Below are 24,228 nucleotides of genomic sequence, written 5' to 3'. Positions count from 1 at the left end.
TTGGGTGGATCCTCCTGCTGAAAGAGAATTAAGTCCTAGGAGAAGCATCCCCTAAGGGAAAAGAACCTTACCCTATTGATGGTGACCACACCTACGTGTAGGCCCCAACCCCCTGATGCTGTGGAGATTTAACTAGGCTATGAGAGTGGGTTGGGGGGCCAGATCCACTGGCCAGATCCACGAACCAGATCCACGGGGAGAGATCGAGGAGAGTGGGAGAGAAGCGGAGGGAGAGAATGAAATAAATGGATCGAGCAACCAGTTTGGCCTTCTTCCTTCTTCCTTCCGTCGCCTGCCCCCGACTGACAGCACACACAGTGGTTCTGGGGCACCGGACGCGGGCGGTGAGACAGAGCCGCCTAGAGAGCCCTCGAGTGTACGCGCCCCCACGGCGCTCTTTAGTTTTTTACACCTAAAACTTCAAAACCATCTAATTTCAAAACCATGTAGCACTGTAGCACTGTCATCCCGTTGTTCATCTATTTGCTTGAGCAGACACCAGTAATGTCTCTATTGTGAGACTTGTTACTGTTTTTGGCATATCAAATATGCCACGGGTAGCTTGCCAGGCTCTGCCATGCGGGCAGGATACTCTTGGTAACTTGCTAGGCTCTCTGAGAGAGATGGAGGAATTGAACCCGGGTCAGCTGCATGCAAGGCAAACACCCTACCCACTGTGCTATTGTTCCAGTCCTTTTAAAACCATGTAATTTCAAAAAATGCTAGAGGCGTACCTAGTATCAATACCATATACAAGAACAACAACAAAAACCCTAGTCTTGAGTAATTCATGAGGTCCATTGGTTAGCAACATTTTGTAGAAAATTAAATTAATTGTATTCACCTACACTGGAAGCGGCCTTCTATAAGCTTGTGATTTTCCCAGTCCCCAAGCCAGGATTTTACTCCCTGTACCACTTCTTGCTGATTTTACTTTGTACCCTTGTTCTGTAAACCAGAGTATAGAATCAATTATTTTTATTTACACTAGTTATATTCTATAAAGTCACTGTGACTTATAAACTAGCAAACACAGTTTATAGTATTTTTACTGAAAATGAAAGAATAGGAAGCACCCAACATGATCCTGTAATTCATTTTAAGTCTTTCATGCATAGGATATAGCCAGTCTGATAGAGAAAATGCAACATATTGGCATGTATATATGTGTGTGTATATATACATGTATACCATATTATAATATTAAATTATTTTAGAAGTTATTTCAGACACCACAATTTATAGTAGTTACTGGTATGGTTTTTCATAAAACATTCCAGTACCACATCCTTCCACCAGATTACTCATGACCACCACTACTTTTCCAGTATGTCCAGCCAACCCATTCCCCTTCTACTCCCCCTTCAATGGTAGGCTTCCTACTGAAAACAAGTATTTGTTTTCTTAGTTTATATTCCCAAAGGCAACTGCTTATTATTTACCTGTTACATTTCCTTATATCCCACATAAGAGAGATCATTCAGCATCTGTCCCTCTTCTTCAGACTAACTTCACTCAACATGATATTCTTCAGATCCATCTATGTGGCTTTTACTTCCAGGATTTCATCAGGAATAGTATTCCATTGTTTTTATGTACCTTAGTTTCTTAGCCAGTCATCTGTTCTTCACATCTGGATTGTTTCTAGGTTTTGGCTATTGTGAATAGTGCTGCAATGAATAGAGTAGTGCAAATATTTTTTATGAGAAGAGTTCTTGGGTCTTTGAGGTTGATGGCAAGAAGTAAAATTTCTGGGTCACAGTGAAGCTCAATTCCTAGTTTTCTGAGTAGGATCCACATTGTTTTCCAAAAAGGCTGAACTCCACCAGAAGTGAATGAGGGTCCCTTTTTTCCCACACCCACATCTATTTGTATTTGTGTTTTTATGATATGTACAAGTATCATACCATGGTATATTAGATCATGCAGAACATTTTTAACATACCTTTTGATCAACGGTGATTCTTCTTTGAGTAGTTTCTATTACTCTCTCACAAGTTTTTATGGACTTGGTTGGTTTTTTCTTATAACATCCTTACAGTGCTTTTTATCAGGTGAGTGATGGGAAAATATTCTCTCACAGTCTAATGAGTGTTCTTTATTCTGCTATCATTTTTTTTATGGTGCAAAAGCTTCTCAGTTATAGTCCCATATGTAGGGACTTAGATGTAGTCCCATTTGTATATATTTGTTTCCCTTAGCTTGGCCAACGGCATTGAATGACTGAAAAAAAATTATAGATTCAGGTATTATATTGAGATAACTTTTTAAAAAAAATTTTATTAGTGAATCACCATGAGGTATAGTTACAAACTTATGAGCTTTTGTGTTTGCACTTCAGTCATACAGTGATCTAATCTATTTTGATTTGACTTTGATGGTGGCATTAGAAAGGAATTTGAGTTCATTTATTCATGCACTGGCCAGTTTTCCCTGCATCATTTATTGAAGAGATTTTTCTTGTTCCATTTCATATATCTGTCCCTTTATCAAAAATTAATTCACTGTATATCTAAGAATCTGTCTCTGTATTCAAAATTCTATTTCTTTGGTCTGGGAGGTATGTTCCTTATTCCAGTACCAAATGACTTTGATTATTACAGCTTAATAGTACACTTAGAAGTTGGAGAAAATAAAACCTTCCATATTTTATAAAGGCATCATGGTAGATTCATATATATATATATATATATATATATATATATATATATATATATATAAAGGTCAGAGCAACAGTACATTGGATAGGGCACCTGTCTTGCATGTAACCAACCTGATTCAATGCCCCATCACTCCATTGCCCATCAGTAGTGATACCTGCGTGTAGAGGCAGGAATAAGCACTGAGCACAGATGAATGTGGCCCCCAAACAAAGCAAAGCAAAAGAAATTCAATAGTGTTAATGATTTGCATGAGGGATTCCACTAACAGGATCCAAAGTTGGGATTAAATTGCAGACAACTGTCCCCAAACTGGACATTTTGATCTTCATTCTTTGATCATCTCTAATTGAAGAGATAAAAGGCCGCAAACATCATTTTGTTTGATTTTGGCTAAACAGCTTGCCAGGCTCTGCCGTGATGATAGTAATACAGTGATTTGGCTCAACAAATCCACTTGAATAATTCAAAATTTTCACCTTTTTACATATATCTAACTACTGCAATAACATGATGGGGTAATAGACAAACTTCAGTGAGCTAGCAAATATATGTTGAATCCTATGAGTTCTTCTAGAGGATTACAAAACATGAGATGCAAAAAATGGCTTACAAGGGGCTAGAGAGATAGCACAGTGGGTAGGGCATTTGCCTTGCACGCGGCCGACCCAGATTCGATTCCCAGCATCCCATATGGTTCCCTGAGCACCGCCAGGAGTAATTCCTGAGTGCAAAGCCAGGAGAAACCCCTGTGCATCACCAGGTGTGGCCCAAAAAGCAAAAATAAATAAATAAATAAATAAATAAATAAATAAATAAATAAATAAATAAAAGGCTCACAATAGTGGCTGTTTGTTGCCTTTTCCATTTATTTGCTCTGCTCTTGGTTTTTAGGCAAAACCCAGTAGTGTTCAAGGGCCAATCCTGGTTCTGTACTTAGGAGTGACCCTGTTGATGGCAGAATACTAGAATATACAGTCTGGGAATAGAACAATTTGGCAGAATACAAGGGAAATACACAGCAGGATGCAATGGAACCACACAACAGATAGCCACTCAACAACTAGGTCAGCTGACCCTTAACCCTCTCCTGTGTAAACTACAGACTACAATATTATCCCCCTGAATAACTTTAGAAAAGAAAGTGTTTGGGAAGTGGTCTTAGGTGTTGGTGTTCAGGTCAAAACACAAATCAAAGAAGAGTTGCCACTACAGACAACAATACAAAAAAGGAAATAAAATATGTAAAAGATGTCATCCCAAGGTTAAGGCTCTCCTTACCTTTGCAATTTTGAGGTATTACAAAAAACTGGCGCTGAACCTAGTTGTGTCTTCTCCTATCTAATTACATAACCTAAATAAAAAGTGTTTATTGATATATCCAACCCTTTTACATAGAGTACACAGCCAATCTTCCCACTAAAGAAAGAAAATTTTAGGGCAAACACATCTGTTTAAATACAAAGAAAGCCTATGCCAGCTACTTATTCATAGAGACAAAGCCATTTATTTATTAATATGAAGTCAAGAAAGAACTGGTAGGATATTTAAGACAAGCTACAACATGTGCATAATTTTCTAAGGCTGCTACAATGTAACAAGACTGGATGTTGTTAAAATAAAAGGATCTTGGGGCCAGACAGACAATAAGACTGGTAGGTGCTTGCCTTGCAAACAGCCAATCTGGGTTTGATTACCAACACCCCATATGGTCCCTTGAGCCTACCAGGAATGATATTTGACCACAGATCCAGGAGTAAACCTGAGTACTACCAGGTGTGTACCCTTCCAAAAAGAGTTAAATAAAAGAAACTTACTTTCTAGAGGATAAAAGTCTAAACAAAAGTATCAGCTAAATTGGTTACTTTTGAGGCCTCCCTCTTGGGTAGTCATCCCCCTGAGAATTCACAATCTTCCATCTGTGTCTAAGTATGAATTTCCTCTTATTATAAGGACACTAGTGCGGCTGAATTTGGTCTACTCTAGTCCTTCATCTTAATTATCCCTTTAAAAAAAGTCACAGTCTGAAATTCTGGGAGTTAAGACCCAACATATGAATTTTGAGGGGTCATAATTTAGTCCATACCTACATGAAAGGAACTTAGATGAACAACTATACATACCAGAAAAACTAGAAAAATTTAAAGTTCAATTTAAAGATACTTTAAAACTAAGGCTAAAGAGATAGGGTGTTCACACGCATGTGGTCAACCCAAGTTTGATCCCGGCATCCCATAAGGTTGCTTGAGCCATACAGGGGTAATTCCTACAAACAGAGCCAGACATATCACCCTGACACCAAAAGCAGACAGAAACACCACAAAAAAAAAAGAAAGAAAATTAAAGGCCAATATTCCTGATAAACACCGATGAGAAGATCCTCAACAAAATATTAGCAAATAGACTCCAATGACTCATCAAAAAGATCATACACCATTACCAAGTGGAATTCACCCAGAAATTGCAAGGATGGATTAATATTCACAAGTCAATCAACACCATCGTTATCATAAAAGAAAAGATAAAAACTATATGATCATATCAATAGGTGTGGTGAAAGCATTTGACAAGATCCAGCACTAGTTTATGATGAACACTCCCAGCAAAATGGGATATGAAGGAACTTTCCTCAATATAGTCAAAGTCATCTACCACAAGCCCACCTCAAGCATTATTCTCTTCTGGGGAAAAACCAAAAGCCTTCCCTTTAAAATCAGGAACAAGTCAAGGATGCCACTTCTATTTAATATAGTACTGGAAGTACTTGCCATAGCAGTTAGACAAGAAAAAGATACTAAGGGCATCCAGACAGGAAAGGAAGAAGCCAAGCTCTCACTATTTGTAGATGACATGATACTATACCCAAAGCCTCTACCATGAAGCTCCTAGAAACAATAGATCTGTACAGTAAAAAGGCAGGTTACAAAATCAATACCCAAAAGTCCATGGCTTTCCTATATGCAACTAATAAAAGAGAAGAAAGTGATATAAAAAAAAAATCCCGTTCACAATCATGCCTCTGAAAATCAAGTATCTTGAAATCAGCTTAACTAAAGAGATAAAGGACCTGTACAAAGAAAACTACAACATGCTACTTCAAGAAATAAAAGAGATGTAAGGAAATGGAGACATATTCCCTCATGGATTGAGAGAATTAATACTGTCAAAATGGCAATACTCCCCAAAGCACTATAAAGATTCAATGGAGTCCCTGTATGGATACCCATGACATTTCTCAAAGAAACTGATCAAACACTGCTGAATTTCACATGGAACAATAAACTCCCAAGAATAGCTAAAGCAATTCTTGGGGAAAAGATGGGAGGCATCACCTTCACCAACTTAAAACTGTACTACAAAGCATGGTTTTGGAATAAAGATAGACTTGCAGACCAATGGAATGGGGTTGAATACCCTGACACAAACCCTCAAATATATGATCATTTACTATTTGATAAGAAGGAAGAAATGTGGAGTGGAGAAAGGAAAGCCTCTAATAAGTAGTGCTGGCAAACTGGACAACAACATGCAAAAAACAAGCGGGGGCCTCAGACCTCTAATGCAGGGCACAAAAGTAAGACCATGATGGATCAAAGATCTCAACATCAGACCTAAATCCATAAAGTACATGGAGGAAAATGTAGGCAAAACCCTCCAGGATATTGAAGCTAAAGGTATCTTCAAAGATGAAACACCACTGGCCAAGCAAGTGGAAACAAAGATAAACAAATGGGACTACTTTAAACTAAGAAGCTTGTGCACCTCAAAATAAATAGTGAAAAAGATACAAAGACAGCCTACAGAACGGGAAAGGTTATTCACCCAAATATACTTCTGACAAGGGGTTAATATAAAAAAAAAGTATACAAGACACTAGTGGAATTCTACAAGAAAAAAAAATCTAACCCCATCAGAAAATGTATAATGAAATGAGCAGAAAGTTTCTCAAAGAAGAAATTTTAATGGACCGCCGAGATGTGATCCTGGGGGCCGCACGCATGTGCGGCCCCTCCGCAGCTGTACAAGCATGAATCCAGACCCAGCAAAACCTCTTTCGGTGTGAGCAACTCCTCGCAGAATGTCTCCAGCCTGAGAACTAAGCCTCGGCCCCGTGCCCGCCCGGGAGGGGAAAGGTATTTCTCTCTCTCGCCTCTTTCTCTCCGGGGATGAAGGGCGCGGTGGCCGCCATATTAAGACGACCACAGATGGGATTTACGACAAAAACTGCAGCAAAAGGACACGAGGGTGCTCTTGGGAAGGTAGGAGGCACCGGCCCCTCCCACCGCCAAGATGTGATCTCTCCAGGGATGAAGGGCGCGGTGGCCGCCATATTAAGACGACCACAGATTGGGTTTTCAAGCCTGCAATTATCTAATATCTGGAAGAAATCTTCCTGGACTTCTTGTTAAAGTACAGAAATTCAAAACCGCGCGACCTTATTTGTCTTCACAGTAGGTCTGAATCTAGTGGGGTACTCCTAACAACAATAGTGAGGTTTGTGTTGAAATATTGAATGTAACCAAAGTAAACAGAATGTAAAATGAAACTTATCAGTTACAAGGTAGGGGGTGGGGGGGCGGGATGGGAGGTGTACTGTGTGGGTTTTTTTTTTTTTTTGGTGGTGGTATATGGGCACTGGTGAAGGGATGGTTGTTTCAGCATTGTATAACTGAGACCTAAGCGCGAAAGCATTGTAATCTTCCACACGGTGATTTAATAAAATAAAATTAAATTAAATAAAAAAAAAAGAAAGAAATTTTAATGGCCAAAAGGTACATGAAAAAATGCTCTTCATCACTTCATCACTTCAACAACCCCATTCCTGATGAGGGAGATGCAAATCAAAACAACAAGGAGGTATCACCTCATACCACAGAAACTGGCAACATGCAAAAGAATAAGAGCAACCAATACTGGTGCAGATGTGGGGAAAGAAGGAATCTTCTTCATTGTTGGTGGGATGCCAACTGATCTAGCCTTTTTGGAAAACAATATGGACATTCCTCAAATGAGAAATTGAGCAGCCATTTGACCCAGAAGTACCACGTCTAGGAATATACCCTGGAGGCCCAAAAACACACAGTAGAAATGGCAACTGCACTCCTATGTTCACTGAAGCACTATTCACAACAGCCAGCATCTGGAAACAACCTGAGTGCCTGAGAACAGATGACTGGATAAAGAAACTATGACACATCTACACAATGGAATACTATGCAGGTGTTAGGAAAAATAAAGTATTGAAATTTGCCTATAAATGTATGGACATGGAGAGTATTATGCCGAGTGAAATGAGTCAAAGGAGAAGAACAGATATAGAATGACTGCAGCCATTAGAATACTAATATCTATGGCCAGGGAAAACAGGGTCTAGGAGGACTAATCAATGGTTAGAATCAACCACAAGTGATTGTAGCTGAGGAGAGTAAGACAGAGAAGGGACTGGTTCTAGTATATATATATATAAAAAAAAAAGTTTACATGACTTACATAAAGAAACGTTAAAGATCAAATTGGTGAACATTCAAGCATATGTACAAACATGTGCCAAAAAATGTGATCTTGTTGCTACTGATTTTGTGCATCAAGAGAATTTCTCATAACTTTCCTAGAATAATTCAGAGAAAGAATAGACAACCACAAATTATAGGCAAATGCATAGAGTTCTTTCAAAACACAAAGATACCAGGGATTGGGAAAGAGAATGATTCACAAATCTCTTTTCATCTTAAAATTCTTTAAAACTAAATAGTTCACAAATTTCTTTACAAACTGTAGATCTTAGAAGTCATTCCACTAATCCTAGTAACTAGTCAAGTCATTGAATGAGACCTCAAAAGAAAAATGAAATCCAAACCAATATAGCCTCTTAGAGAAGCCTTTGTTTACAGAGACATTTACTTGTGCCTATATTTCAAATTTGGCAATAGGAGAATGCATCCCAAAATTCTCACTGTAGCACTGCTGACCCCTTGTTCATCAATTTGCTCGAGCAGGCACCAGTAATGTCTCCATTGTAAGACTTGTTGTGACTGTTTCTGGCATATTGAATATGCCATGAGTAGCTTGCCAGGCTTTGCTGTGCGGGCGGAATACTCTCAGTAGCTTGCTAGGCTCTCCAAGAGGAACAGAGGACTCAAACCCGGGTCGGCCGCATGCAAGGCAAAAGCCCTATCGCTGTTCTATGACTCCAGTCTCAGCACAGTGGGTAGGGCGTTTGCCTTGCACGCAGTCGACCCAGGTTCGATCCCAGGCATCCTATGTGGTCCTCCAAGCACCACCAGAAGTAATTCCTGAGTGCAAAGCCAGGAGTAACCCCTGTGCACGACAGGGTGTGACACAAAAAGAAAAAAAATCTGCATCCCAAAATTAATTCATAAAAACCAAGCATGTCCCATTAAGTACTGGATATCACTGGATGTGTACTCAAAGGCCTGAACTTATCATTCGTCGACCTATCTCTGATAATGGATCAGTGATTACCTATCACCTGCTGAGTAACAGGTGCTCCCTCTATCTCAAATCATATATAATGCCTTCAAAGTTAAAAAAAAAAAAACATATCTGACAGGCTTAATTTCTTCAAAGGATAAATTCTGGGAGCCTAGCACCAGACACCCTTGCTGTAGACAAACCCTTCAACAGTAACAGTTACAGGGTTGGAAGTCATCATTTCATTAATTATTCTAATCTCTCTATTATTCAAACAAGACTTTTAACAAAAGTCTCTAGCAATCTATCTCCAGTGGAACATTTGAAATATCACCTTTGGAATATTTTGTCATGCTTGTATTTTATTGTATACCATATATGATGAATGTTTGTCTTTGTTTCAACTATTATTTTTACTTATACAAGTTAAATGTACTTATACAAGTTAAATGTACTTGTATAAGTAAAAATAATAGTTGAAACAAACATTTCTGTGCAAACAACAGATATTTAGTGCCATTTTATTTCTATCATACTATTAGATATATAGTTAATGGAATGTAAACTATTTTTTTTATTTTTGCACAGAACATAAAAGCAGCTTGCCTACACACTTTGGAAAGTGCTGTTATCAGAAAAATCTTTTTTTTTTTTCTTTTTGGGTCACACCCGGCGATGCACAGGGGTTGCTCCTGGCTCTGCACTCAGGAATTACCCCTGGTGGTGCTCAGGGGACCATATGGGATGCTGGGAATCAAACCCGGGTCAGCCGCGTGCAAGGCAAACGCCCTACCTGCTGTGCTATTGCTCCAGCCCCATCAGAAAAATCTTAAAGAAAGAAAACTTCACCAACTTGACCAAACATTTCACCACATTAAATACTGTTATCACAGCTCACAAGACTAAATTATGTAATTAACAGTGTAACAAATAATATGAAAGGTTAAATGGAGATTGATGAATCTGCAAATTTCAAAAAAGCCTGCTTAAAAATTATTTCTTCACATGAGCAACCAGAACTTCTGGAATGCAACAAAAGCAGTATTAAGAGGAAATTTCATAGTTATAAAAGCATTCATCTAGAACAAAGAATGGTCCAACATAAATAACCTAACCTTACAGCTTAAGAAAGAAGAAGGGCCAGATAAAAGAAACTGAACACAAGTATCACTGTCATCCTGTCGCTCATCAATTTGTTTGAGCAGGCACCAGTAATGTCTCCATTGTAAGACTTGTAGAGGAAGTAAATAATAAACTTTAGAGCAGAAACTAATGAATCTGAACTGAAACAAAATACAACCAAAAGTTAATGAAAATAGAACCAGACTCTGGGACCTGAAAGCCACCTTAGCGGTTGAGGCCCCCTTGGAACACCCAGCCAGGAGAGAACCCGGCAAGCTTTAGGAGCTTCAGAAGGTAACTCCAAATCCCTCAAAAGCACTACCACAAACCCCTCTGGGACAGGTACAGGGGCATGGTAGGTGTGGCCTCTGGGGAGGCATGTGGAGCCACCAGGCCCTGGGACTCTGAAAGCCCCCTCAAGGGCTGAGGCCCCCTTCGAGCACCTGGCCAGGAGGGAACTTGGAAAGCCTTAGGAGCTTCAGAAGCTAACTCAAAATCCCACACAGGCACTGAAGCGACCCCTCCCACACAGCACTCTGGACTCTCAGCTCAGCCTCCATTACTCAATTCTGAAGAGGTCATCCTAGCTATCCCAAACACATTAGGCCAATCATCCACTAGCCCACTCCAATCAAAAAATTCCCCAAGTCCACCAAAATAACAGCTAGCATAAGAATCTGAACAAGCCTAATAGAAAAGAACACATCCCCTGAAGCTGCACTAGTAGCCCCAAATAAGGCACAGAGGAGCACCAAAGAGGTAGCATTCTTAAAAGGGGAAAAGGAGACCACCGTCAACCAAGCCCATCTAAAATCCTTCCTTGCAGTGAGAGAGGGGGTCACGGATAGTGAACTGGAGAAACCCACCTCCATACTACCATAGCAACATGAAGAAACAGTGCAGATCCCCGCCACGAGGAGGGGATGAAGAAAAGAGCCCTGAAATCTCAACAGGAAATTCCCACAAACATAATCTCTCCAACAAAAACTGCAGAGATGAAATGTTGAGGATGTTCAATGAGCTCAAAGAAATGGTGGAACAGGTATCCAGAAAATTAAAAGAATTAAAAGAAACAGTGGAATGGACAGTCAACAAAGTACAGGGAGAAATGAGAACATAAATAAGAAAGCTACAAACAGAAGTGCCACTAATAAAAGATTCAGTAGACAAAATAAAAAACGCAGTGGGCACCTTCAACAGTAGAATAACAGCCAGAGGTAGAATCAGTGAGCTTGAAGATGAGCTGCAGAAAGCATACAGGAAACAAAAACAATGGGAAAAGACCTCAAAATAGCACTCAGGCGAATAAGAGACCTAGAAGACGAATTCAAGAGGAACAACATAAGAAACATCAGAGTACCAGAAGCACAGGGAGGCAACCCCAATGAAGTAGCAATAGCTACAGATATCATTGCTGAGAAGTTCCCAGAGCTGAAGAATGCAGGCATTCAAATCCAAGGAGCCCGAAGGTACCAGCTAAAACAGACTCTAATATGATGACTCCAAGACATATCATAATCAGAATGACAGATACCACACATAGAGATACAATACTGCAAACTGCAAGATCAAAGAAAATAATCACATACCAAGGGACCACCCCTTAGATTTACAGCAGACTTGTCAGAGGCAACTGTCTGAGCCTGAAGAAAATGGGGGGATATAGTGAAAAAACTCAATGAAATGAACACTTCACCAAGAATCCTTTACCAGGCTAAAGCTCACTCAAACTCCAAGGAATGATACAATATTTCATGGATAAACAACTCAGGAACTTCAAAGACTCAAAACCAACCTTAAAAGAAGGGCTAAAGGGGCTACTGCAAGACAAAACAAAACCCTACAAGCACAACAAACCTCTCCAGAAAGATAGCACAAAATCACATGACAATTATCTCTCTCAAAGTCAAAGTTCTAAATGCACCAATTAAGAATTGCACAGAGTAACAAAATGGATTAGAAAACTGTACCCAACATTTTGCTGCCTACAAGAAATACATGTGAACAGTCAGAGCAGACATAGACTCAAAGTTAAAAGATGGAAAACAATTCTTCAAGCAAAAAAGAATCCTTCAAGCAAAGCCAGGGTGGCCATACTAGTATCCAACAACATAGATTTCAGGCTGAAAAATATTAGAAGGGACAGCAAAGGTCTTTTTTTAATAATCAAGGAATATGCACATCAGGGCTGGAGCAATAGCACAGCAGTTGAGTGTTCGCCTTTCATGCGGCCGACCCGAGTTCGATTCTTCTGCCCCTTTCGGAGAGCCCAGCAAGCTACCGAGAGTATCGAGCCCATGAGGCAGAGCCTGGTAAGCTACCCATGCATATTGGATATGCCAAAACAGTAACAATAAGTCTCTCAATGAGAGACGTTACTGGTGCCCGCTTGAACAAATCAATGAGCAATGGGATGGTAGGGTGGTGATGCACATCAGGAAGAAATCACACTCCTAAACATATATGCACCCAATGAGAGACCAGCAGAGTACTTTAAAAAAACGCTAATGGACTTCAAGGAGGACATTGGTAGCAACACAACAGTAGGTAGAGACTTCAACACTGCCTTGTCACCCCTTTATAGATCAACGAGACTAAAGCTAGCAAGGAAATACTGTGCTTGAAAGATGAAATAGAAGAAAGGGGGGCTAGTAGATATATACAGAGTTCTTCATTCTTTCAGTCCATGAGACACTAAAAATAGAAGTTAATCAAAAACAGAAAGTGAAGAATCAATTCATTTTGATCTGACTTTTGAGCATGGTATTTAGGTCGAGGTCTAGGCCCATTCTTTTGCATGTCGTTGTCCAGTTACACCAGCACCATTTGTTAAAGAGGCTTTCCTTGCTTCACTTCATATTTCTTGCTCCCTTATCAAAGATTAGATGATCATACATTTGGAGTTGTGTGTAGGAATATTCCGCTCTGTTCCATTGGTCTGCGGCTCGGCCTTTGTTCCAGTACCATGCTGTTTTAATTGTTAGCACTTCATAGTAGAGTTTAAGGTTGGGGAGGGTGATGCCTCCCTTCATCTTTTTCCCAAGAATTGCTTTAGCTATTAGTGGGCGTTTTTTGTTCCATATGAATTTCAGGATTGCTTGATCCATTTCTTTGAAGAATTTCATGGGTATCCTTATAGGGATCGCATTGAATCTGTATAATGCTCTGAGGAGTATTGCCATTTTGACAATGTTGATTCTGGGAAGTATTGTTTTTAAAAAGTCCAGAGAGAGAGAGAGAGAGAGAGAGAGAGAGAGAGAGAGAGAGAGAGAGAGAGAGAGAGAGAGAGAGAGAGAGAGCGCTATCACTTTTTGTCTTTTGCAAAGAACAATTCCTTGGGGCTGGAGTGATAGCACAGAGGGTAGAGCATTTGCTTGCACGCAGCCCACCCGGGTTCGAATCCCAGCATCCCATATGGTCTCCTGAGCACCACCAGGAGTAATTCCTATGTGCAGAGCCAGGAGTAACCCCTGTACATCGCCAGGTGTGACCCAAAAAGCAAAAAAAAAAAAGAACAATTATTTGCTCCAGTTTGAGTCCACAGTCTCCTGAGTTATCAAGTGGCAGGGACCAATCACCATGCCAAGCTGGAAAAGTGGACCCCAGGAGCAGGTTGGTGGCTGCCATGTGAGGCAGCTGGGACTTGAGTGCCAATGCTGTGTAGGTGCTTGTAGCCAGCTTTACCAGCCCTGCCCCATACCAGACCTTTCCCCCTATTACTGGTGGCAGAGGTGGGTCAAGCAGAGAGGTGGAAGCACTTTTTTCCCAGGTCTACCTCCCTCACTCACATTGTTGCTCACATTCCTCTCCTAGGCCAAACATGCTCGCCTATACTACAGGACTTCCAATTCTGCCATCAGCACAAAAAAAGCCTAGGTGACAGGATAAATGATCCTTTTGATCATGACACTTATGAATTAAAAAAACAAGTCAGACAAGTTACATGCTCCACACATTCTCTATACAACATAATAATAAAGGTAGGACCAGGGAAAAAAGTAAATTACCTATAATATAAAGCCCATAAAGTTCAAGGAGAATAAACCAGAAGAGATTAGAGGATATAATAAAAAAAAAAGAACAATGAAACATAAACCTCAGCAAGAATACTCTATCCAGCTAGATTACCATTCATATTTGAGGGAACAACACAGAGCTTCAAGGACTGAGTTTCCTGAGACCATATGGAGTATGAATCCAGGTTGGACATGTGCAAGCCCAAGCACCATATTTGTACCATCTCTCCAGTCCTCTTACACTACCAATTTTTACACTTATGCCTGTAAAAATTAAAAATGTAGTTTATGAAACAAGTTACTTAATCTAGGGCCGGAGCGATAGCACAGCGGGTAGGGCGTTTGCCTTGCACGCGGCCGACCCAGGTTCGATCCCCGGCATCCCATATGGTCCCCCAAGCACTGCCAGGAGTAATTCCTGAGTGCAAAGCCAGGAGTTACCCCTGAGCATCGCTGGGTGTGACCCAAAAAGCAAAAAAAAAAAAAAAAAAAAAACAAGTTACTTAATCTACTTATTAATTTACAATTTTGAGGAATTTTGAAGCTTATCTTTATTCATCTGTGTGTGCCACCACCTCCAGAATATAAACACACACACACACACACACACACACACACATACAAACACACACGGCACACAAATAAGAGTACCCAGCAGAGCTTGGAGCACCCATGACCATTCCTATCAATGTTATTTCGTGTACTGCTTGACTGTTCGTTGGACCCAGGACCTTGGATTTTGAACTTGGACTCAACAGTGAGACTCAAAATCCAGTAGGACTACAGCACACAGTGCTGGGGATAAAGTGGATAATGTGGTGGTAAGGATCAAACTTAGGGCCTCATACATGGTAGTCATGTGCTCTACCACAGGGGCTATCTTACAAGGCCCATGATGACCCTTTAGATTCTGACAAGGAATAAAGGCTAATTACAATCCTGGCAGTACTATAATTTAGCCTCAGAGTCTCAGTTTCCAGGAAATACAATGCCCAATTTTCTCCTATTTCCTATTTCTATGGAGCAAAGGTACACATGCCAAACTGAAAGCATAATTATCATCTCTCCAAAAGGTTACCACAGAGAAAGCACAGCTAACTTTGGAAATTTATGGGCAAAAAAATACCTTATATTTGTCTATGTACACATGTATGCATCTAGGTCTGGAATATAGTAAAGAACTAAAGAAACATGAGGAAGTAGAAAAGATGGGTATTATCGGGTTGAAGGGATAGTAGAGTAGGTAGGGTGATTGCCTTATAGGTAGCCAATCTGCGTTTAATCCCTGCCACCTAATATGGTGCCCTGAGCACTGCCAAGAGTGATTCCAGGAGTTACCCCTGAGCATCGCCAGGTGTGGCACAAAACCAAAAATGAGAAAAGAAAGGATGGGGATTAAACATGATTAGAAAATCTCTCAGAGACCACACATTCGGGTCAAGCCCCACCCATGAGTGAATTCCCGGAAAACCCAGGTATGCAGGACTTTATGACAAAGAACTCTGGTTCAATGTGACTAGGAACAGAGATCCTCTGCCAGGAGATCCTCTGCCTGTATCCTCCTGTCTCCAGCAATTTAGCAGCAACACCCATAAGCTACCTCTGGCTGGCACTGATAATCTTGTCAGCGGCTACCATCCAGATTGCATGTCCTTCTCTCCCAGAAGAGAACATAACATGACACTCACCACAACCATACCGCTGGACCTCGCACCAGACTATTTCACTCGGGGCACCCCAGAAGGGGCCAGGTGAGATGTCCCCCACCCCAAGGGACCCAGCCCCCACCGCCGAAAACCTCCAGAACTCAACTGCTGCCATGCTCACAGCCACTCTCCACACGCTCAGGCCGAGCCTCATCCATGAGTGAACCTATTCCTGGACCTCGACACTTCATACCACACACCCTTCGCATACTGCACCACATTTGATGGGGTTCAAAGTATTAGGTAGCCAATCTTAGAGGGAAATATTTTTTTATAGATATCTCCAAGAGGGATGGAGGAATTGAAACTGGATTGGCCACATACAAGGCAAATGCCCTACCCACTGTGCTATCGCTCCAGTCCAACAGCAAAAATTACCTGCATTACATTATGAGACTGTGAGTTTTATCCCTGTTGCCTGTCCCACCTATGGAGTGCAGTCCTGATGTCCCAAACACTGCCACCACAGCACGTTCTGCAAACATTGTTTGGTGCCACAGTGAGCACCAAAACTAGAGATGTGTGAATACCAGAGCCAGGTATTTGATACTCATTAAGCATAAGTATGAACAACACAGTGACCCCTAATGAGACTCCCACATTATCTGAATGTGCAAGCACCTCAACTAAAAGACCATGACCAAGGACCACATCCAACATGACACATTTAATATATGTACATATAAGGCCACGCGACTCTTATACCCTAGTTCTCCCTCTAGGAGAACCTGACAAGCTATCGAGAGTTTCCTGCTTACATGGGAGAGCCTTGCAAACTCCCCATTGCATATTCATATGCCAAAACCAGTAACAATGATGGGTCTCATTCCCCTGACCTTGAAAGAGCCTCCAATGCAGCACCATTAGAAAGGACAAGTAAAGAGAGACTTCTAAAATCTCAGGGCAGAGCTGGAGCCATAGCACAGCAGGTAGGGCATTTGCCTTGAACTCGGCCAACCCGGGTTTGATTCCCAGCATCCCACATGGTCCCCTGGGCACAGCCAGGAATAATTCCTGAGTGCATGAGCCAGGAGTAACCCCTGTGCATCGCCAGGTGTGACCCAAAAAGCAAAATTAATTAATTAATTAATTAATTAATTAATTAAAATAAAATCTCAGGGCTGGGACGAATGGAGATGTTACTGAGACCACTCAAGAAATTAGATGATCAATAGGATGATGATGATGATGATATATATGTGTGTGTGTGTGTTTGTGTGTGTGTGTGTGTGTGTGTATAAAAGCACACACGGTGCAACGTTGCAACCTTTAACAACATATTTGTGATCTCTTATAGAAGGCCTTAATGTCTCCTGGGTGAAATGCAATAATCTTTACACTCTTTCCTCTAAGGGTACTTTATTATAACATTTTCAGCAGGTTTTCATAACAAACAATAAAAAAATATTATTTCGGTTCCGCTTTGGGGGAGGGATTAGGGTTCAGGATGAAAACATCTGAAATATGGTGGTGGGAAGTTGTAATGGTGGTGGGATTGGTGTTTGAATATTAAATGTAATCAAATACTGTGAACTACTTTATAAAATGAAAATATTAAAAAAAAAAGAAAATCTCTCAGAGAGTAGTAAGGCAGATACAAACACACACACACACACACACACATACACACACACACACACACAAACAGAATCTGTGACTATGTTATGTTAAATGATAGGGGGGATTTAAGTTTGCTGAGTAAATTAAGGTTGCAATTAGGTGACAAAGTAACAGAATTTTATTCTGGATAATTCTGGTGTGCTTACTGTAATTACAAAGGTCTTTAAAAGTAGAAGAGGCAGGCAGAAGTTATAGGATGGAATGATGAAAAATGAGAGGGACTCGTGAAAAATGAGGAGGACTCAATCTACTATTATTGGATTTGAAGATGGAGGAGGAGGCCAAAAGGTAAGAAATATAAACAGCTTACAGAAGCTGGGAAAAGCAAGGGAATTAATCTTCCTCTATAGTCTCCAGAAAGGAATGTGGCCCTGCCAAAACCTTGGCTTTATCCCACTAAAATCCATGTCATATCTCTGACCTATAAAATTTTAAGTAAGAAAAGTACAAGGTCTTTGGTCACTAAATTTCTGGTAATTTATTTTAACAGAAAATATTAAGCCCAGATATGGCAATCTAAAAAAATCTCCCAAATGATTGAAAACTATACAACAAAATATGTCACTGTTACTGTTCACTGTCACTGTTATCCCATTGCTCATCAATTTACTCAAGTGGGCACCAGTAACGTCTCCATTTTGAGACAACTTGTTGCTGTTTTTGGCATATTGAATATGCCACAGGTAGCTTGCCAGGCTCTGCCGTGCAGGCGAGATACTCTCAGTAGCTTGCCGGGCTCACGAAGATGGGAGGAAGAATCGAACCCGGGTCGGCCACATGCAAGGCAAATGCCCTGCTGATGTGCTATATGATAACTACTAATCTAGAAAAAAGAAAAGTTAAGAATATGCTGGCATATGAGAGAAAATGTATGGGGCTTTACTTTATCTAGGAATTCAATAAGTCACCTTACTAAAGTTTGTACTACTCATTCTAAACTCTTTCCCCACATATGGTAAATTTATTTAATAATTTTATAGGGTGGGCACACTTCACTAGTAAGTGTGCTAGAGTCTTTTCAACCAATTTCATAAGCTAAATTTTCTTTGGAAAAAGAACAGCACATGATACATATATATGACAATTTTCTAAATCTATTTTCTTAACCAATACCATCTTTGAAAGAAGAAATATTTAAATTACATACAAATACATAGAGGTCTTCATGTTGGGATCATCAGAAACAGAACTAAACTATCCTTCTCCCTGCATATAAACTATTAAAAGCACAATTAGGATTGTAGATGAACAGTTTCTCTTTTCGACCTAGTAATCTATTTATTTTTGACATATGACATATACATAAATGGAAAAGTACGTGAGAACAAATTAATTCATGCCTTTGTAAGATCATAAAAAGAAGTACTTGTATAATTTTGACAGATGCAGCCCTCCAGAGCAATCATGCACTCCCATGTCTTTGATATTTACTCATACACAGTAATTTTTCTCAATTGCAGACCTCCATGGTACCATAATAAAAGATAAATTTTAGAGCCACATAACATTTTTCTTTTGTTTCTCTCTTTTACCTTCCTTGCCAATAAAAGCCAGCCTACTAGAGAGAGCACACCATATTAAAATCCAAGTACCTAAGTAGATACTTTTTTCTGTTACTCGTATGAAAGTTACTCATTCTGAGTTTCATGTATGACACAGACAACACTGCCTTCATGATACTGCATACTGATGAATAAAATTATAACGATGGAACTGCTTTGAGTACGTAGACTTTCTTACTTTCTTATGCCTTCTCAAATCACCTTTATGCTGAAGTTTCTTTTATTCTTTCCTTGGATACTGTCTCTTCACTGTTGCCATACTTTCAACACTCTACTCAGCGCTTCCATTCAAAACTCTTACTGGTATCTCTAACTGAATATGCCCAGATATGATGTCCAGAAATAAACAAGTGATTGTTCCAATTCCCAGGACTGTGCATATAATAGAATCACTGTCAGTCCCTCATGTTCATCCTCTCTCATCCAATCCTGCTGTTGCAGCTCTCATTCAAATACCTGTCCCCTTACACCAGAAACATCAAAGATAAGAGCCTGCGAGTAGTTATCCTATTTGTGATAGTATAAATTAATAGAAAATTAATGTAAGTTATTCTCCATCCAGATTTGTCACAAGTCTTGAATAAAAATCTCTAGACATCTTTTTCAGGTGTATTTTTGGAAGTGCGTGTTGCTTTGTTTAGTTTTTATGGTTTGGGGACCATATCTGGCTATATTCAGGACTTACTTTTGACTCTGTGCTCAGGAGTCACTCCTAGCAATGATAGAGATCAAAGCTTGTTAAGCCTCATGCAAGCAAGCACGCTCGCCTCGCCAAACACATTTTCGACTAGAAAATGGTATTTATGATGGAAGAAGAACCAAGTCCATTGGGTGTGTAGACAACAGAGAGTCCCTAGCACCTCAGTGCCTCTCATGTGATTTATATCAGAGTTTAAGGCACTTAGTAATTGCATTACACTTTCACATTAAAGAGTTTATGGGATAAAAGGATTACACAATGAATAACCTTTAAAATTGTCTACAGAAACCTGGAATTTTTTGGTGGGAGGAGTTGGTCCATATGCATCACTGTTCAAGGGTTATCCTAATTCGGCACTCATAAGTGATCTGCTTGGGGGCATCAGAGATAGAACCAGGGTCAGCCTTGTGCAAGGCAAGCACCTTGCCTCCTGTACTATCTCTCTCAGTACTAGAAACCTCCTTAACAAATTTCCATAGAATAGTTATTATAACCTACCAACCACCCAAACTATAAGAGAGAAAACAGGGGCTGGAGAGATAGCACAGCGGGTAGGGCGTTTGCCTTGCACGCGGCCGACCCGGGTTCAAATCCCAGCATCCCATATGGTCCCCTGAGCATGGCCAGGGGTAATTCCTGAGTGCAGAGCCAGGAGTAACCCCTGTGCATTGCCAGGTGTGACCCAAAAAAAAAAAAAGAGAGAAAACAACTAGAATCATGTTAAATAGTAATAATGTATTAATGTTAAACCACTTTATTTTGTAACATTTAAATCACTAAAAAACATTCAAGCATTTAGTATTTCATTATATGGCATATTTGGTCAGTTTCAGACATTTTCTTACCATTTTGTTCATCCAGTTCATTCCCAATTTCCTGTCCCATTTGTTTTTGGCGACTTATGATAGAAGAAAGGGCATCAAGGCCTGCATCCTGTTCTGTAGGAAAAAGTAAAACAATTAACAAGCTGAAATGAAAGGGGGACAGTGGAAAAAGAGCTGGAGTACATGTTTTGCATGTGTAAGTTCCAGATTCATTTTCTGGCACAGCATGGCCACTCATGCACCAATGCCCAACATAAATTTCCCCAGTTGTGGCCCCCAAACAAAACAAACAAGTAAAATAAAGACCAAAGGAAAACAACTTAAAGTTGGAAATAAAGTGGTAGCAACCCCAAGGACCCAGTGCCAGTGTTCCTAGGTGGTGACTGGACCCTGCAAGGTCCCCAACTCTCAGAATCTGCTAATGCCCTTGCCCGCAGGTTAGCACTAAGGGGAGCACAGTCTCCCCTAACGCTGCCACAATCTTATGGGCTATACAACCTATACTCCCACTGTATAGCCCATAAGATCCATTTCCAAAGAGGCTCCACATAGTTACACAGAAATACCAGAATGGAAGGGAATATCCTAGAAGGGGGAAGAAAATATCACCACCCCAGACAGCCACGGGCACTATGGGAAACCAGCGAAGAACCGTACCATGAGGAGTGGATAATGATAGGAGCCCTGATGCTCCTATCCCACATACAAAATCTCTCCAAAATAATTCAGAGATGAAATGGTGAGGATGTTCAATGAGCTCAAGGAAATAGTGGAACAGATATTCAATAAAATACACGAAGATATGAGAAAAACAGTGGAATGGGCAGCCAATAAAATACAGGAGAAATGAGAACAGAAATGAGGAAACTACAAACAGACATGTCATTAATAAAAAAATCAGTACATGATATGAAAAACTCAATGGGTGCCCTCAATAGTAGAGTGATCCACAGCCAAAGACAAAATCAGTGAGCTTGAAGATGACTTGCAGCAAACAACCAGACAACAACAGAAGATTGAAACAGACATCAAAATAGGTCAAGGGTGGGCAAGAGACCTATGTGATGAATTCAAGAGGAATATCATCAGAATCACTGGAGCCCCAAAGGGGACAGGGAAGCAACCCAAAAGAGATAGTAACATATAAAGACATCATTGCTGAAAAGTTCCCAGGGCTGGAGAACACAGGGATCCACATCCAAGAAACCCAAAGGAGTTCATCTAAAAGAGACCCCAATAAAAAGTCTTCAAGAAATATTCCAATCCAAACAACAAAAATCACTGATAGAGATACAATACTAAAAGTAGCAAGATCAATGCAGAAAATTACATATAAAGAAGCATCCCTTAGTTTTACAGCAGACCTATCCTATGAAACTCTCCAATCCCAAGATCATTGGTGGAATATAGTTTAAAAACTTAATTAAATGAATGTCTCACCAAAAATACTTTATTCAGCTAAACTCTCATTTACATTTGAAGGAATGATATACAACTTTATGGATAAATAAAAGTTTGGGAACTTCATGAACTCCAAACCAACTTTAAAATAAGGATTGAAAGGGCTTGGTTTGAAAGACAAACCCATGACCAGAATAAAGTTCTACAGAAAGATGGTACAAAATCCCATAATAATAATTCTTAATGTTGATGGACTAAATGCCCAATAAAGAGACAGAGAGTAGCAAGGTGAATTAAAAAACTGAATCCAAAATTCTGTTGCCTATAAGAAACACATTTGAATAGTCAGAATAAACACAAACTCAAAGTCAATGTCTAGAAAACAATTTTTCAAGCAAATAACTCGACAAAAAGGCCATGTTAGTATCCAATGACATATATTTCAGGCTGAGAAAGATTAGAAGGGACACAGTAGAGCATTTCTTAATAGCCAAGGGATAAGTACTCAGGAAGAAATTATACTCCTAAACATATACACACAAAATGAGGGGTCAGCAATATACATGAAAGCTTGTAACTATCTCACGGTGATTCAATAAAATTTAAAAAAAGGATGAAACACCACTGACCAAGGAAGTGGAAACAAAGATAAACAAATGGGACTACATTAAATTAAGAAGATTCTGCACGTCAAAAAAAATAAAAATAAAAACATTGATCAAAATACAGAGAGAACCCAAGGAATGGGGAAAATTGTTTACCCAATATCCATCAGATAGGGGCTTACTATCCAAAAGACACTGGTAGAACTGTACAAGAAAAAAAAACTCCTACCTCATAAAAAATAATGGGGAAAATAAATAAACAGAAACTTCCTCAAAAAAGAAATACAGAGGCTGGAGCGATAGCACAGCGGCTAGGGAGTCTGCCTTGCACACAGCCAATCCAGGTTCAATTCCCAGCATCCCATATGGTCCCCTGAGCACTGCCAGGGTTAATTCCTGAGTGCAGAGTTAGGAGTGACCCCTGTGCATCGCCAGGTGTGACCCAAAAAGAAAAAAAAAAGAAATACAAATGGCCAAAAGGCACATGAAAAAGTGCTCTTCATCACTAATCATCAGGGCAATGCAAATCAAAACAATGAGATATCACCTTATACCACAGAAACTGGCACACATCCCAAAGAGCAAAAATAGCCACTGCTGGCTGGATGCAGGGATAAAGTGACTCTTCATTGTTGGTGGAAACACCAACTGGTCCAGCCTTTTTGGAAAACAGTATGGACATTCCTAAAAAAACTGGAAATTGAGCTCCCATATGAACTAGCAATACCACTCCTGGGAATATATCCCAGGGATGCAAAAAAGCACAGTAGCAATGACACGTGCACTTGTATGTATATTGCAGCACTGTTCACAACAGCCAGAATCCAGAAACAACTCGAGTGCCTGAGAACAGATGACTGGTTAAAGAAACTTTGGTACATCTACACAATGGAATACTATCCAGCTGTTAAGGAAAGATAAGTCATGAAATTTGCTTATAACTGGATGGCCATGGAGAGTATCATATTGAGTGAAATGAGTATGAAAGAGAGGAACAGACATAGAAATACTTCATTCATTTGTGATATATTAAAAAAAAAAAGTATTCAAGGTCAGGAAAAACATGGGCCAGAAGAACTGGTGAATGGTTGGAAGCTTGCCACAGGTGCGTGTGTCGGGGGGGAGAGGGGGAAGGGGGGAAGGGCAGTTGTTAGGATAGAGAAGGGACCAATATGACAATAATAGTTGAAAAATCATCACTCTGGATAATAACTGAATGTTGAAAGTGGTAAAGAGAAATTCAAAATAACCTTTCAGTATCTGTATTGCAAATCATAATGTTGTAAAAGGAGAGATGGGGGAGGGAGAAGAGGGGGGAGAGAGATGGGGTAGGGGGGGAAGAAAAAGAGAAAGTGGGGGGAAGTGCCTAAGTGCCTGCCATAGAGGCAGCAGTGGGAAGGAAACTGGGGAATTGGTGGTGGAAATGTACACTGGAGAAGGAACAGGTGTTGAAACGTTGTATGACTAAAACCCAAATCATAAACAACTTTGTAACTATTTTTAAATACATTACCAAAAAAAAAAGTTTAGAAATAAAAGAAAGAGAGAGAGAGCACAGGAGTTAAGAAAAACAGAGATGG

General features: G+C 40.0%; 1 protein-coding gene across 1 annotated transcript in view; it reads right to left on the bottom strand.

Moving 5' to 3' along the window:
- Positions 1 to 24,228, bottom strand: part of STX8 (syntaxin 8) — a 327,110-nt gene that overhangs the window by 218,785 nt on the left and 84,097 nt on the right. The window contains exon 6 of the mRNA XM_004605184.2: positions 20,664 to 20,756. Coding sequence (XP_004605241.1) covers positions 20,664 to 20,756 — 93 coding nt within the window. The remainder of the gene's footprint in view (positions 1 to 20,663; positions 20,757 to 24,228) is intronic.

The sequence above is a fragment of the Sorex araneus genome, chromosome 3 (assembly GCF_027595985.1).
Source record: "Sorex araneus isolate mSorAra2 chromosome 3, mSorAra2.pri, whole genome shotgun sequence".
Classification (NCBI taxonomy): Eukaryota; Metazoa; Chordata; class Mammalia; order Eulipotyphla; family Soricidae; genus Sorex; species Sorex araneus.
Note: the sequence above shows the minus strand (reverse complement) of the source record. Positions and strands in the feature narration are given on the sequence as shown.